Source organism: Pezoporus flaviventris, unplaced genomic scaffold, assembly GCF_033815535.1.
Source record: "Pezoporus flaviventris isolate CSIRO_AGI_PZ_B2104156 unplaced genomic scaffold, CSIRO_AGI_Pfla_v1 ptg000014l, whole genome shotgun sequence".
NCBI lineage: Eukaryota > Metazoa > Chordata > Aves > Psittaciformes > Psittacidae > Pezoporus > Pezoporus flaviventris.
The window spans coordinates 239404-255890 of record NW_026892562.1 but is presented as its reverse complement, the minus strand read 5'-3'; the positions used below and the strand labels follow the sequence as shown (position 1 = coordinate 255890).

At 43.9% G+C, this 16487-nt stretch overlaps 1 protein-coding gene across 2 annotated transcripts in view; it reads left to right on the top strand.

Moving 5' to 3' along the window:
- The first annotated feature begins 282 nt into the window (after positions 1 to 282).
- The window catches only part of SLC6A5 (solute carrier family 6 member 5), a 39963-nt gene continuing 23758 nt past the window's right edge, over positions 283 to 16487 (top strand). For both annotated transcript variants that reach the window (XM_061453085.1, XM_061453084.1), the window contains exons 1-9: positions 283 to 806; positions 1964 to 2102; positions 3338 to 3469; positions 3601 to 3774; positions 4398 to 4539; positions 4963 to 5095; positions 7237 to 7371; positions 9658 to 9761; positions 12329 to 12453. In XM_061453085.1, coding sequence (XP_061309069.1) covers positions 300 to 806; positions 1964 to 2102; positions 3338 to 3469; positions 3601 to 3774; positions 4398 to 4539; positions 4963 to 5095; positions 7237 to 7371; positions 9658 to 9761; positions 12329 to 12453 — 1591 coding nt within the window. In that variant the 5' untranslated portion in view covers positions 283 to 299. The remainder of the gene's footprint in view (positions 807 to 1963; positions 2103 to 3337; positions 3470 to 3600; positions 3775 to 4397; positions 4540 to 4962; positions 5096 to 7236; positions 7372 to 9657; positions 9762 to 12328; positions 12454 to 16487) is intronic.

Below are 16487 nucleotides of genomic sequence, written 5' to 3'. Positions count from 1 at the left end.
GATTCTGATGCGGGCTTTTGTTTGGTTGATTTGAGGGGGTGTTTGTGTACCTTACTGTTTATTCCCCACAACATTAACGTTGAGTGACAGAGCAAGAAGGTCGTGCTGGGGCATCTTGAAATTCGGCAACACTTTAGCATCCAGATTGTCTAGCGCACGCGTTTTGTCCAGGACACAAATTTGTAGAATCTGTGCAGTCCATATATGTATCTCTGTGTGTGCATATATATATATATATATATTCCTTTTTGGTAAAATATGTGACATTGTCATTTTAGGATTACATCAGTCAAAGGCATATGAGCAAGCAGGTTGTGAACAGCCCTGAAGCCGTTGCTCCTGGACCCCATGAAGGTGCGGGAGTTTTAAGAATCAGTCCTGAAAATGATCTGCAGAATGTCCCATCTCCAGCCCCCGCTGTGATGGCTGGGCTTTCCCCACCGCTCTCTAAAGACTCCAAAACAATTCCCTCCGAAGAAGCTAAACCAAACGATTTTGAAAGGACCAAAGTCGGGGTCTGCAAGCTCAGCAGCACCCCGGTGCAAGCCAATTCCACCCTCCGGAGGGGATCTGTGGAAACCTTCCCATGCAAACACAGCCCCGGGGCAGGGCCCATCGGGCAAACTGCGATCCCTCACTGCAAAATTCCCGCTTTGCAAAGCACCGACGGGGACGCTAACCTAAACCTCGGTAAGAGCACACTGGAGCAAAACAACGCCAAGGGCTCCTGGGTGACCTTGAGCCAGAGTACCGTGGTACTGGGTGCAAATGGCAACACTTCTGTTCTTCCTGGCAGAGTGGAGGGGGTAAGTTGGCTCCTTAAAGGGTTTCTTCCCTCTTTTCTGGCCGTGGCAGTGAGAGGTCTTTGCCACTCAGCACCGATTTGGGGCTGGAGCGCTGAAGTCTGGTCCAAATAAGTCGGGAATGAGGCTGTGCCGTGGGAAACGAGGAAAAAGAAGGGGGGAGAGTGGATCTTAGTGCCAGCGCTGTACTCCTGGAGGGAGCTGGCGGTGCAAACGACAGTCTAATTCCGATGCGTTCACTGAGCCATTCTTGTCAGTATGACCCGGTGCCGACCTGGGGTACACGCTGTGCGCCCACCGGGGATGCGTTCCCAAGGGAGGCCAAGTTCTGTCCCGGCATCAGATGCCAAAGGATCCTCTTCCTACCCCCACCCCCATCCGCGGGCTGCTCAAACCGCTGGCGGTAACAAAAAAGGACGGCGAAATAAATCAACCGAATCCCCCAGCCCTTCAAACCCCACCAGAGCCTGTGTGCCCCGGAAGGGGGTTCCGTTGTGAGGTGCGAGGCCGTGAAGGTGCCGGCTCACCTCGGCTCTCAGGGTTTGCTCTGAAAGGGGAAGTGGGGATAGTGTTCATCCTGTAAAAGCGGTGTTTTCACTTCCTTTGTATGTGCCAGGGGAAAGAGCCGGGCCCCTGCGGCTGTGCTGGGTCCTTACCCGTCCAAGGGCACCGAGGGCTTCACTCCCAAAGAGGGCGATGGGACCCTCGGTGCTGCAGAGAATTAGGGGCTAGGCTATCCCCACCCCTGCAGCGCCGTGCAGGCGCCAGCATCACCGGGAGATGCGCATTGCAGTGGCCGGGGTCCCCGGGAAGGGACCCATTGAGCCGAGACCTGCGCGGTTCGCCCCAGGGGGTGGGGGGCGAAGTGGGGCAGCGCCACTAGCACACCCGGGCAGCAGCCTCCGCTACCCTCTCGCTCGGGAGCTGCCCGAGACGGGGCCATGGTTTCCTCTGTCGAAAGTCGCTTTTCTGTTTTCGCTAGCGGAGGACGTCTGCGGGGGGCGGTGGGAGGGAAGGGACTCTCCTCGCTTCTGACTGTGTCTCCCCCAAGGGCACCCGGCAGCCGCAGCACAGCGAGGCTTGTTTGCAATATATATTTCTCTCTTTTTATTTATATTTTTTGTTATGATTGATTTTTCCCATTTTTCTCTCCTTTTTAGGAAGACGATGTGGGGGATGAAAATAAAGCCAGAGGGAACTGGTCTAGCAAGCTGGACTTCATCCTCTCCATGGTGGGTTATGCAGTGGGGCTGGGCAATGTCTGGAGGTTCCCGTACCTGGCCTTTAAGAATGGGGGAGGTAGGATGGCTTTTTCCTGTCTCTCTCTACCTGCAGTAATGTGCGTGGCCGAGCCGGGCCCTCCTCCATAGTGGGGGGAAACAGGAGGGAAGCGGCTCCCGGGGGCACCTCCAGCGACTCGGTGAAAACCGTGCCTGGGTTTTCTTGAAGGTCAGCTCTGAAAATAGGGAAGCTCCGATAAGATTTCGTTGAGGTAGCGCTTTCCTTACAAAAACACCTGGAAATGGTGCTGGCCGGGAGGGAGGAAGACGAAGGTCGATCACGCGGAGGGCAGACTACCCCCCCCTCCTCCCCCGTCTGATTTAAACGCTATCGGATCTGAGCCCGCAAACCAGGGGGGTGTGTGTTGGTGAGAGGAGGGAGGAGGAGGGGAACGGGACAAACGACTTCTAAGTGGAGACTTGATGATCCTAATTGTCGTTTCCAACCGAGCTGTTTCTATGAAAGTCACACGAGGATGTTTGAAGAGTGGAGACGTTCTTTTATTTCTTGAGGTTTGGGTGATTTCTCCTAAATCTCTAAATAACCTGGTTGAAAAATAATCGTTTGAAATATGGCGAATGCTGCTCCCCGGGATGCAGAAGGAAAACTGGAAGAGGGGTTGCGCCTGAGTAGTTTTAAGGGAGGGGAGGAGGGAAAAAAAATTATTTGCGGAGGTTCCCCCGGGCAAAAGCTCTTATTTAAGCCGGGATCCGGTGCGTGTTGCCGTGTTCAATACACGGCAGTGCGAGCTCAGGGCTGTGGTCGTTGGAAACTCTCATGTGGTAGCTGAGAGAGGTTTTAAACCGAAATCAATCTGTAACAACAAACAGTGAGGTGGTTTTTGTTTTCATAGGATCATCACAGAACAGTTAGGGCTGGAAAGGACCTTAAGATCATCGAATTCTAACCCCCTGTCATAGGCAGGGACGCCTCATGCTGGACTAGTTCTTTTCCCTAAGTACTCTGAAGTAGGATGTGTTAAAATACTTATTTAACAATAATATTGTCCCGAGGAGGTGCTGGAGATGCAGAAAGCTGCGCCCCGGCGCCGAGGTGGGGGCACAGGAAACCAATAATCCATTGGGAATAATGATTTAGCTGCAGGTCTGGGCCAAGTTGTCGCCTGTGTCGCGGGCAGCAGCGGCCCCGTCCGCAGCCCGCAGCAGCCGTGGGGTAGAGGTGCAGGCAGGGAGGCGAGTCCCACTGCTGCGATGAGTTCAGGTCATTGTCTCGTCCCTGCTCTGCTCCTCCAGGTGCGTTTCTCATCCCCTACCTGATGATGCTGGCTCTGGCCGGGATCCCCATTTTCTTCCTGGAGGTATCCCTGGGGCAATTCGCCAGCCAGGGCCCCGTGTCGGTGTGGAAAGCCATCCCCGCCCTGCAAGGTGAGCCGAGCCGCGTTTGAGGTGTCAATTTGCGCCTTCCCCTGCTCAATTTCCGCCGATTCCCCCCCCCCCCAATCCCATCCCACCTGGGTTTAACTGCATTAGCCCCGTGTCTCTGCCTGTTTCCCCAGGCTGTGGCATCGCAATGCTGATCATCTCTGTCCTGATAGCTATATACTACAACATTATCCTCTGCTACACGCTTTTCTACCTTTTTGCATCCTTCGTCCCCGTACTCCCTTGGGCTTCCTGCAACAACCCCTGGAACACACCAGACTGTAAAGATAAAAACAAACTTTTGTTAGGTAAGTTGGGACAGACGGTTTTTGCCTTCTTGCCCCTCCCCCCTTTTCTTTTTCTTTATTTTCTCCTTTTTCTTTTTAATTTTTTTTTTTTGCCCCATTTCCTTTTTTCCCTTTTCTGTGCATTTTCTTCCCCCCCTTTTGTTCCATTCCCCCCCCTTTTCTTTCCCTCCATTTCTTTCTTGCCCCCATTTCTTTCGTTTGATACCACCAATATTTTTCCTTTTTTTTTAATATATAGATTTTTAATTTATCCCCCCCCCCTCCTCTTCCCTGTGTCCGTGGTGGCTTTCCAGAGCTTTCTCCACCACAGCTGTACCCCTGGGAGATGCCAGAGGAGACTGCAGATAACCATGACCAGGCAAGGTTACCAGTATGGAGGCAACATCTCTTCCCAAGCTGCCTTTATGTGGTCTGCCGCAAATGGGCTCTTTCTCACCTCTTTTATTTGTATTTTTCCTCATCAAAGATAAATGGAATTTTTCAGCTATAACCCCCCCCCCCCCCCACCAAAATCCTCGACTTCTGTGTCACACTTTTTGTTCTCATTTTATACCCAACCTGAATAAAAAAAAAACTCTAAACAAGTCATTTTTCTCTTCCTCTACCTCCTCTTTTCTTCCCAGATTCCTGCATTATTGGTGACCACCCAAAAATCCAAATCAAGAACTCCACTTTTTGTATGAGTGCCTATCCAAACCTGACTATGGTTAACTTCACCAGTGAAGGCAACAAAACCTTTGTCAGTGGAAGTGAAGAATACTTCAAGTAAGATCTGTCTTGGTTTAAAGACATTATGCTCACATTCCTCTAAACCCCACTTTAACCGACAACACCTCCCTGTTTGGAAGGCTGAAAATACAACAGTTATGGACAACAAATGATACCCTTTTCTTAGGCTTAGGAATGATGACAACTGAATTTCAAACGCTGGGTTATTTGTGCTCTGTTCTCTGTTCCTATGGTGCTTAGCTCAGCTGGAGGGTTAGCTCTGGCATCTTTATCTACTACTGCAATGCAGATAAATAAAATAATTCATGGTGAGAATCACTGGAACCTTCTAGAGAAACTGCTGAGAGAGCTGAAGCAAAACAAAATACTGAAGGAATTGGCACTGAATTACTGCCTGCAGTTGCTGTCATTATTTTTTATCCTTTTAATTAATTTTCTCATAATTTCTTTATTTCTTAGGTACTTTGTACTGAAGATTTCAGCAGGGATTGAATATCCTGGTGAGATCAGATGGCCCTTGGCACTATCTCTTTTCCTAGCTTGGGTGATTGTCTATGCATCCCTTGCTAAAGGAATCAAGTCATCAGGAAAAGTAAGGAAAACAACTGTGACTGTCTACTTTCAAGAAAGCAGTGTGCTGCTTGTAAGGAATCACACCCTGGTTTAAGGCTGTAAATTACTGAAAATGATATTCACTAAGTGGTTAAGTATTAATGAAATGCCCTTTTCCTGGCCGTGCTTTCCAGTCTAGCCAAAACATTAAAAATAGAGAAAATTCTGGTTCAGCATTTGTTCCCTAATCTTCAGTAAGTTTAAAATGAACCCTTGAGCTGCGCTCAGCACTTGGATGGCAAAAGCAACCTTCCTTGTGGTGTGTGGTGCTCATTAATTCCTGCAATCATCTCTCATTTTGCTGGGATCAGGGAAATTAGGTTGCAAACTAAGATGTTAAATTACATTTTAAAATCAGAATCAAATTTAAATTGACTCTGGTGAGTGTGAGCAGTGCTGTGTGTGTCTGCTTTTCCCAAATACTCGTGTACCATGTTTCTACAACTGTTTCTTGCATAAGCCAGCTTCTTGCTCTGCTTCCCTGATCTCTCGTATGTCACATTGCCCCCTGCCCCTCTCACCTGCAGCTTTCTGCCATGCCCTTCACTCACAGCCCTCTCAAGAGGGAGTGTGCTACTCACTGGAGTGGAATTACAGGCATACAGATTGGCCAGGCAGCATCTGAGCAGGGAAACGCAGCTTGTCCTTAAGAAGCAGCACTGATCTGAGTGCTCTTTTTTGTGAACCCTGCAGGAATGGAGTAGCTGAGCCTTCTCCATCAATGCTACTGCAATTAGCACATAGGTTAAAATGTTAGAAGGTGATTTAGCATAAATCTAGCTTATTTACAAAGACTAAAATAATAAAGCTTGAGGGGAATAGCTAGCTATTTCTTGGGATAAGGATAGTGGATATGCAGAGATAGCTATGAATTTTCTTGAGCTGGGCACAAAGCTTCTCATTCCAAGCCACCCCTTTGCATCTAGAAGCTGGCAATGTCTATTGGGAGGTAGCTTGGGAATTGTCATTAAAATGTAAATCCAGTAAATCCAGAGACTCAGAGAACCAGGGGAAAGGTGTGATGTTTTCCCCACCCCATCCCTTAATGTGACAGGAAAAATTACTTTGTGAAAGGCCAAAGTCAATAAATGGATGATGTACAGGAGAATAACTTGGGTTTAGATGAGGCAATAGATATTTCTTTCAGTGAGCCTTAATGGCCAAAAAAAATAGGGACTCTCTGGTGTCAGGGGCAGAAAACCTCTATTTCTTCATAGATGAGCTCAGTATATTCACTGCACATAAAAAAAAAAAACAAAACAAAACAAAAAAAACCAAAACCCACAAAAAAAAAAAAACAAACAACCAAGCAAAAAAATCCTCAGGGAAGCTTCTTGAAGCAGGAAAGACAAAGTTGGGAAAGAGTTTCCAAAGTCACTGGATCTTGGAGGTTTCTGGTCCCTGTAAGATTCAGAGGTTAATGTGTAAAGGATTTGAAATACTTTTGAATGTACAGCTTAACTGGACTTTTTATTTGACTACAGAGAGTGCTCTGCTCTGTAATAGAAAATTATTAAGACATTAAAAGCTCTACCTCTGTTGTGTATTTAGACATCATGATGATAAGGTCTAACTGGGTCGTTCCACTGACTTTCCTTTTTTGCATTGGGACCATTTATATTGTCATAGTGATATGTAATGATTAAGAGATACAAAGAGTAATAGAAATTCTGTAGGCTTAGTTAAATATGGAGAAATATATTGAAAAAAATCAGGAATGTAAATGCTATTGAATGGCATTGTTTGTTCAGTTTCCACTGAATTGTGTTAGTTTACTCTTGGCAAGAATCAAAAAGGATATTTTCATTCAGCTGTAGATTCCTGATGTTCCTCTCCAGACTTTCATTTCTGCTGTTTCTTCCTTTCTCTGTCTAGAATCCCAACTGTTACCTCTGTTGCTATTGATGTTATTCCTCTTTTTAGCCACAAAAAGAGCTGTAAAACTTCAGATTTTCTGGGAACAGGTTTCCTGTTGTCTTCCTAGTATCTCCCCTGGCTATTGTCTCTGAGCTTGAGCAATCGCTTTCTTCAGGGAATAGTACAGCACTTGTATTTCCTCCCTCACTTCCCAGGGATCCAAATAAGCCCTTTCAATAATCTGCTTTTCTTTTGTCTGCCCAGGTAGTGTACTTTACAGCTACGTTCCCCTATGTAGTTCTCATCATCCTTCTTATAAGAGGAGTAACTCTACCTGGAGCTGGAGCTGGAATCTGGTACTTCATCACGCCAAAGTGGGAGAAGCTAATTGATGCTATGGTGGGCCTCTTGTTGCACTTGTAACTCTGCTGGGGTGAATAAGTCATGAAGATCTCTTAGTGCCTTTTACAAGCATTTTCTGTGTGCAGAGGCAGGATTGGCATCTGTGCAAACTTATTCCTTATATTAGGTGGAGTGGTGTTACTTGTGTTTGTTATTTGGGGTTGGAACTGAATGATCTTAAGGTCCTTTCCAGCCCTAACTATTCTATAATGTTTGTTTTTTAACATGTTTGCTATGTTTTAAAAAATATAACTTTTTTTTTTAACATATATTATAATAATATTTATTTCACACTGAATATTTCACCTGAATCTTTGAGAAGGTGGAAAATAGGGAATTAAAAAGGAAGTAAGTATAGATTTTCACATGCTCATGTCTGTTGGATGCTGCCTTGAGTTGAACAAGCACATGAAGCTTTTAAGAGGTAACATAAGAAACTTAACTGTGTTTCTTGATAAATGCTGTGAATGGGTGTGTTTTACTCAATGAGCAAAGATTGCTCTGAATAATGCATATGAGAGATTCATTTTAACAAAATCAAATGATACATCCCAACTTAACTCCACAATAGCACTTATACTGGCACAGAATAGCCGAGTTACCATTTTCATCATGTGGTAAGAAGCAAGGCTATGTGCTGTGTAGGAGGAGGCAGAATGAAGGGACCTGGTGACTGGCTTTGCTCTTGGAACATTGACTGTATGAGCTGGAGCTTCAGCTCTGCTGCCTCGTGATTTCAACTGGTTTCTAAAAAGCCATTTGTTGCCAGTGAAGACAGTAAAACATGTTCCAAAACCACACACAGGTTTGTGTCTGTAGACTTAACTCATGGATCATGTATTTGTCTGATACAGCACATGAGTGCCTTTGTGATGGTTTTGGGTGTCTTGAAGCAGGAGTCTGGAGACTGAAGTGGGAGTTAGAATTCAAAGTATTTCCCTTAGATATTTCAGAGGGATTTTTAGCAACACCACAGGAAATTTACTGTATTTATTTATCTATTTTTCCCCTCTACAAAAGTTTTTCCTCTACTGATAGCATGATATCACACTGATAGACTGATAAATCAAAGCTGAAAACAGTTTCCTGCATAAATTGTGCAGATCTTAATTCCCTTACTACCTCTGCAAATAATGGGTGTTTCGATCCTTTGGGGGTGGGAGTATTAAATCTTTTTGTGAACAGTACATAAATGCATTTTGCATTCAATGTGAGTGTTTTTGGATCCCACATTGTGCAATAAAGGAGGTGAGAACTGCTGCCTTTTGCAAAATGGGGCTGTCTGAATACACTGAATATTTATATAACTCTGGGTAAGTGACAATATTCAGGCAAGTGTCTGTTTTCACTTTTCTTTGCAATGCAACATGAATTAATAGATGTATATTACGCTCAGATGAAGGACTGACTGTTTGCTGGCTGGTAACTTAAAGTAGCATTTAAGTAATACCTTCACACTTAGTGTGTGTCTAGGTGACTGTGCGTCTGTGCATCTACCTGGATCTCCATGTCTGCACTGTGGACTTGGGTGGAAAATCAGCCTTTGTAGGAAAGTTTGTAAATACAAATACCAATGCCCCAGACATTTTGCAACTGATAAGTAAGACAAACTTCTTTGAAATTCCGGGGTATTTAGAAATGTAAAGGAATTGATGGCTTTGAAAAACTTTGTTAGAGAACGAACTGTGCTGTTTGGTTGTTTTGTTTGTGGCTTTTTAAAAAAGACTTGACTGAGCATGTATTTTCTTCTAATGGGAGAAAACTGTGCCCTCAAGTCTAAATAGCCCTAACTTACGCTGTGCTGTTTGATGTACACCCAGTGATAGATATTTACCCTAATTTTAATGTAATCTCATTCATAAGTAGCACACCAAGCAACACTGAGGTTCTTACTTCGGTGAAGAAGATAAAGCACTACTTAGGGCCACTGGCAAATAAACCATAAGTGCCTGATATAGATGTTTTCCTCTTGATTTGTATTTTTGTTGCTGAATATATTTGAACCGATATGTATCATGTGACATACTTTTAATAGCTTCACGTTCCATACACAGCAGAGGTTGTATTTTCATTTTATGTGAGCTCAATAAGAGCAGTACTCCTCATCAAATCAAATGGGCACTATGGATTTCAGAGCCTGGATTTTGCTTTTGAATGTTCTGTTAATTGCTCTTAAGTTCATTTAAACTACTTTGTTAATCACCTCACAGTAATATTTCACAGTGTTGTTGATCTTTCTATCATTCTTTCCTGAAGCCAATGCTATTTCCTTATCTGTTTTAGGTTTGGAAGGATGCTGCCACTCAGATTTTCTTCTCCTTATCTGCAGCATGGGGAGGCCTCATTACTCTCTCTTCTTACAATAAATTTCATAATAACTGCTACAGGTATGCGAGAGTGAAATCCATTGGTCTTTTTGAACAAGTCTTACCCAAAAATTGTCTTCCAACTTGCAGACATCTGGTTTGAAGGACCCTCCTCTTTTTCTCTCCTTCTTTCCCCCTCTTTTTTTCACTTCTTTCTCCCTTCTCCCCTTTTTTACCTTCTTCCCTCTTCTTGTTTCTTTTTGTGTGAGGTTGTTGTTTTTTTTTTTATCCTTTTTTTTTTTATCTCTTGTTTTGTTTCTTGAATCCTTTTTCTTTTTTTTTTTTTTTTTTTTTTTGTGTGTTCTATGTTCTCTCCAGGTCCTAATCTACCAGTCTCAAGATAAGCCTTAAGCTTTTTATAGCTCCTACTTGCTCTGGATTTTCAGAATCAGCAGTTTTAGGCTGAAAAGCAACCTGTGAAGCTGTCAACAGCCATAGGCAGTGGTATGAGATCTTGTCACAGCTGCCAGCCTCTGCTGACCAACAGCCTGTGTGTTGATCACAAGCTGAAGCTTGTCCTTGTGAGACATGCAGGAGTTTAATGTGCAATTTCCATAGATGTGATTCTTGTCTCTCCTAAATACTGTTTCTCCCTCCTTTCCCCCCTGATTCCTCTTAGTGTGGTTTTACACGTATAAAGTTATTTGAAGTTGTGAAATTGAAAATTGCCTTTATAAAGAAATAAGTCATGGTTCTAGTGGCATAGTAGAGTTTTTCATCAAAAAACACATCAGGTAAGTGCATGCAGAAGGAAAAAATAAAAGCAAGTGGAATAAGTAGAATGCTTCACTGATATTTGGTTGTCTTTAAAGCCAGTCTTTTTTGTACTGAAGCAAATCTCTACTGATTTCTGCTGTGACAGAGGTGCTGATCCAGGCTAGGCAACAGCATGCATAAGACAGCCCCAATGGTATGCTTAAAAATGTTCCTGAATCAAGACTTTAAAGCACATGCTTCGTGGGATTTGAACTCCCATATCCTGTAACATCTAAGTACTGTATACAAAATACCTTTAAAAAGAAATGGGGATTGGGATTTAAAAAATGAATTACAAAATCTTTCCCTGCTAGTGTCCAAAAGTAATTTAAGAGAATTATCCTAAAATACAGATGAATAACAGCATTGTGTACTCAGTAACTCCCACCCAGCAATCCCTTGGGTCCTATTTTTGACAACGCTTGTCCTGGCCTTTGATTTATTTTGGTGATGAATTAATATACCCAGAATATCAGGGAAAAAAAAAAAAAAAAAGGGAGAAGCCTCATGCTATCTTTGTGCATTGATTTAGCAATGTTTTGTGGAGTTTGGGAAATGTGACTTGAAGTTTTGACTGAAACACATGGTAATGAAGTATAAAAATCTTACATGTCTAGTACTAAATACATGCTTTACTTATGCTAGAAAGGGATATGGGAGACAAACAGAAATAATTAGTAAAACGTAGCTACTTCTAGTCTTTTGACTTTTACAACACATCCTGAATGCTGGAAAGAAGCATGACTATTCTCTTTCAATGCTTATATTCCTAACACTGCAGATAAAATTGTAGTTTTCAGTTACATATTAATTTTAAACACCGTTAAACAATCTATAATTGCCGAAAATTTACATAAATTCACTTCATAATGCACGCCTAAAATATTTTACTTAAAACTTATGTGGGCTTCGGAAGAAGGTTAGCACATGGGGATTCCAAACAGATGGTAATTTTTTTTTCTGTAGACCTGAAGAATTAACCTAATCATTCCTGTTAAAAGATGATCTGTTGGAGATTTCAGGAGTTTGCCAGCTCAGTGAGGTTCTTGACAGCTTTTTGGGTTATGTTACATTCTGTTCCTGACAAATAGTAGGAATAAGTAATTCTAGACAACTTAAACCCTTCACAAACATTTAAAGCAAGTGATCTGTTTGTTCCTGAGTTGTACTAGTTTAAGGGAAAGTCTTCTGGAAGCATGTATAGTGAAGAAAATAATAAAAATCCCATCAAGAATGTAATCATTATGGATGGGGATCATGAGGGCTGGTTTCCTGGCAAGTGACATGTACTTACCCAGTGTAGTATGACATTCAGGGGTGGATTTCTTGAGATTCCCTTAACAACAATGGATAACTGTACCAGGGAATCCTCTATGGATGGGCAGGCTTTTCAGTGAGTGCTGCAAGGCACAGAAAGCTTAACCCTGGAATTTTGTGTATGAAGCACAAAAAAGATACAGGACAGAAATCATCTTACCTGTGCTGTGGTGGTTAGTCTGTATGTAATATAGTGAGCAGGTGGCCAAATTAAAGAGTAAACCAAGGTATTACAAATCATATCATTGCTATCTCCTTTGGAAAGGGCAAAAGCTTAACCTTCTGCGTGGCTCCTGGTTTCCTGTGAGGGATTTGGGTGATGGAAACTTGCACAGCTGTTTACTGACAGTGGTAAGACTTCTGTCATCTTTGATCAGCATCAAATGTGCCTGGTAAATGTAAAAGTTCCCACAGGATGTGTGTGCTCATGAGAGAGACTCCTGAAATGTATATAAAACCTTCCCTTGCATGTATTGCAACAAGGTGACATGGCTTCTTGTTTGTTTTCTTTTCAGGGATACATTGATAGTCACATGTACCAACAGTGCCACGAGTATATTTGCAGGTTTTGTCATCTTCTCAGTTATTGGCTTCATGGCAAATGAACTCAAAGTGAATATTGAAGCTGTGGCAGACCAAGGTAGCGTACACTGCTGTTTTATTATTTAGGCACCTGATGGCACCTTCAGCTCTCTTATTAATGATGACTTTGTCACTGGAGGTGGGAATAATGGCTTCAAAATGGATTGGGTTAGCAAACTAGCTGTAGGCATTTTTGTACTGGAAAAGGTAGACTGGGGAGCCAAGATATTACCTCAAGCCTCTTTTCAAGGCTCTTTGGAGGAAGGAAGCAAGCTGAGACTCATTTCAAATCTTTATGTAAATGACTCATGGGAGGTAGGGTGAAATGTTTCCTTCACATAGTAGAAGGGATTATTGGCCTTCTCATTTGTCTCTGCTACTGTTTGTCAAATCCTCTTCATGTTAAAAGTCGTCCCTGGTGCTGGGAATCTTGGATTGAGAGCATGGTGGGCTTTGCCTTGTGGAAAGTGGGACCACCATTGTGTGAGAGGTGGATTGAGCTTCTGAAAGTGGGAGCAAGGAGCTGCCTCCATGGGGAAGTAAAACATTTCTGAAGAACTGATTAGAAGGTCTTGATTAGTGAAGTGTGATGGTTACTAGTGGGTATCTGAAAAGTCTGAAATGGTAGAGCTGAATGTGAGCTAGAAGTGTGACTGATGGAGGCATTGGTGCTGTCGTGTTGATTTGGTATGATGCAGCAGGAGGTAGGAAGTGAAGAGTTTTTCTATGAGGATGGTTCCAGTGTTATCCCCCTCAATCCAGGACAGCACACAGATAGGGCATAGCAATCAAAACGACTTTCCGTAGTTTCCGTATGGTAATATTTGAAGGTCATTTTGGAAAAATCAGGCAGCACGGCTTCACTAAGGGGAAATCCTGCCTGACCAATTTTGTGGCCTTCTATGATGGGGCTACAGAACTGATGGACAGGGGTAGAGCAGTTGACGTCATCTACCTGGACTTGTGCAAAGCCTTTGACACTGTCTGGCATGACATCCTTGTCTCTAAATTGGAGCAACATCAATTTGATAGGTGGACCACTCGGTGGATAAAGAACTGGCTGGATGGCCACACAAAAACAGTTGTGGTCAATGGCTCAATGTCCAGCTGGAGACCAGCAACGAGTGGTGTCCCTCAGGGATCAATGTTGGTCTTGTTCAACATCTTTGTTGGTGGCATGGACAGTGGGATTGAGTGTGCCCTCAGCAAGTTTGTTGATGACACCAAGCTGTGTGGTTCAGTTGATAGGCTGGAGGGAAGGAATGCCATCCAGAGGGACCTTGACACACTTGTGAGGTGGGCTGATGCCAAACTCATGAAGTTTAACCATGACAAGTGCAAGGTCCTACAGCTGGGTCGGAGCAATTCCAGGCACAGCTACAGGTTGGGCAGAGAAGAGATTCAGAGCAGCCCTGCGGAGAAGGACTTGGGGGTGTTGGTCAATGAGAAAATTAACATGAGCTGGCTTCAGTGTGTGCTTGCAGCCCAGAAAGCCAACCGTATATTGAGCTGCAACAAAAGGAGCGTGACCAGCAGGTCGAAGGAGGTGATCCTGCCCCTCTACTCTGCTCTCGTGAGACCTCACTTGGACTATTGTGTGCAGTTCTGGTGTCTTCAACATAAAAAGGACATGGAACTGTTGGAACAAGTGCAGAGGAGGGCCATGAGGATGGTCAGGGGACTGGAGCACCTCCCGTATGAAGACAGGCTGAGGAAGTTGGTGGTGTTGAGCCTGGAGAAGAGAAGGCTGTGTGGAGACCTCATAGCAGCCTTCCAGTATCTGAAGGGGTGCTATAGAGATGCTGGGGAGGGACTCTTCATTAGGGACTGTAGTGACAGGACAAGGGGTAACGGGTTAAAACTTAAACAGGGGAAGTTTAGATTGGATATAAGGAAGAAGTTCTTTACTGTAAGGGTGGTGAGGCACTGGAGGGGGCTGGCCAGGGCAGTTGTGAATGCTCCATCCCTGGCAGTGTTCAAGGCCAGGTTGGACAGAGCCTTGGGTGGCATGGTTTCGTGTGAGGCATCCCTGCCCATGGCAGGGGGGTTGGAACTAGATGATCTTAAGGTCCTTTCCAACCCTAACTATTCTGTGATTCTATGATTCTAAGATATTAAGATTAATTTGCAATTGATGATGATGTGGGAGCTAACTGGAAAACAGACAACCTGAGCTGGGGACTCAGAAATCCTGTAGTTGTTGGAACAAGAGGTGTTGAAGCAGGCAACATGTTATTTTTTCTCAAAAAAAATACTTTTTCTCAGAATGTTTCTAATTGTTCATTAGAAATCAGCTACTACAGCTGTCAAGAGGTGATCAGCAGAGGAAGGAAAAAGGTGTGGCTGCCAGTTAAGAAAATGAAAAGGCTTTTAGTTTCCTTTTGCTTATTTCTTCTCTTTAAATAGCAACATGGATAATCCCACAGAATTTGCATCTCAGATACAAATAAACATGCTGGTCACATGCAATTTCTGCAGCTCCTTTGGTCATGATGTGGCACCCCAGCAGCTGAGGTTATCAGAAACTCATGGGCTGCAGTTCAGTCACAGGGAGTCAACTTATCTGGGCTATGGAGCAGTTGAGATGTGCTAGGATGGACTGCTAATGGTGCTGTGGATTCAGCTGGAGGGTCTGAGAGAAGAAGTTCATAAGATGGCCAGCTAGCGAATTATTCCTTGATAGGAAGTAGTAAGGGATACTGCAGTTGCAAGTTAATATGATATCAATCCTGTCTGCAGTGTCTCATATCTTCTCTTTTGTCTGCCATTTGGCTAGGAGGAAACAGAAATGTTCCACTATTGCCCTAATTTTCTGGATGGATTAGACCATTTTGGTTGAAAGACTCTGTGTGAGGCTAAGTGTTTTAGGAGTAATATTTCTATTAATATTTTCAGTTTAGATTTTGCTTCCATCCTGAAACAAACAAATCCCAAACAAAACCAACCCCAGAATCTAAATCATACTGACTCGCTGAAATCATTTGTAATGAGTTAGGTTGTCATAGGATCATTATAGAATTCCAGACTGGTTTGAGTTGGAAGGGACGTTAGAGCTCACTCAGTTCCAATCTCCTGCCATGGGCAGGGATGCCTTCCACTAGACCAGGTTGCTCCAAGCCCTGTCCAGCCTGGCCTTGAACACTGCCAGGGATGGGGCAGCCACAGCTTCTCTGGGCAACCTGTGCCAGTGCCTCAGCACCCTCACAGGGAAGAACTTCTGCCTGAGATCTCATCTCAGTCTCCCGTCTGTCAGTTTAAAGCCATTCCTCCTTGTCTTGTCCCTGCCTGCCCTTGTAAAAGCCTCTCTCCAGGTTTCTTGTTATCCCCTTTAAGCACTGGAAGCTGCTCTAAGGTCTCCCTGGAGCCTTCTCTTCTCCAGGCTGAACAAGCCCAGCTCTCTCAGCCTGTCTCCTCAGGAAAGTCAAAGGAACTGTGCTTGAGTGAAGCTGAAGCTCCAGAGAGATGGGCAGAGAGGGGATGGACAGACATAGCTGTTGGGGATGGTGGAGGAAACTGGTTCAGCTGGTTCATCTCCTTGGCAATGGCATAATGCTTAGCGCAGGGGATCACAAACCCTCTTCTATTGAATGCGTGTTGGTGGCCTTTGGGTGAGAAATGAGCTGCAGGCTGGAGTGCTCTGTTTCCAGCTGTTCCAGCAGCTGTTCCAAGGGATGGGAAAAAAGCTGTCAGTAGGCTATCTTATTGCAGGGCTGTCAGTGCATTTGTAAAAGCCTGTTGAGGCCACTGAAAAATATTTCATGAGGGTGAGGCATTGAAAGAGGGAAGTACAGTAGGAAGAGAGCGAATAAACCACTTATCATGAAGAGAAAGGTAAGATAATCTAACTTTTTCTTCCTACTATCAATTTGATTGAGAACATAGGGCAGTTGAAAAATCTGAGTAATTTAAAATGAAAGTTCAAGGTCATTTAACTTTTTTAATTTCAACACATATCAAACCTTTGGAGTTTTCCTGGCTTTAATAGAATTTTAGGAAGAGTCCATACCCACCTAAGCCTCCAAATCTGGAGATGATGGGAGCCAGTCTCTCTGTGACTGTTTCCCTGTGGCTGGATGCTTCCAGCCATGGATA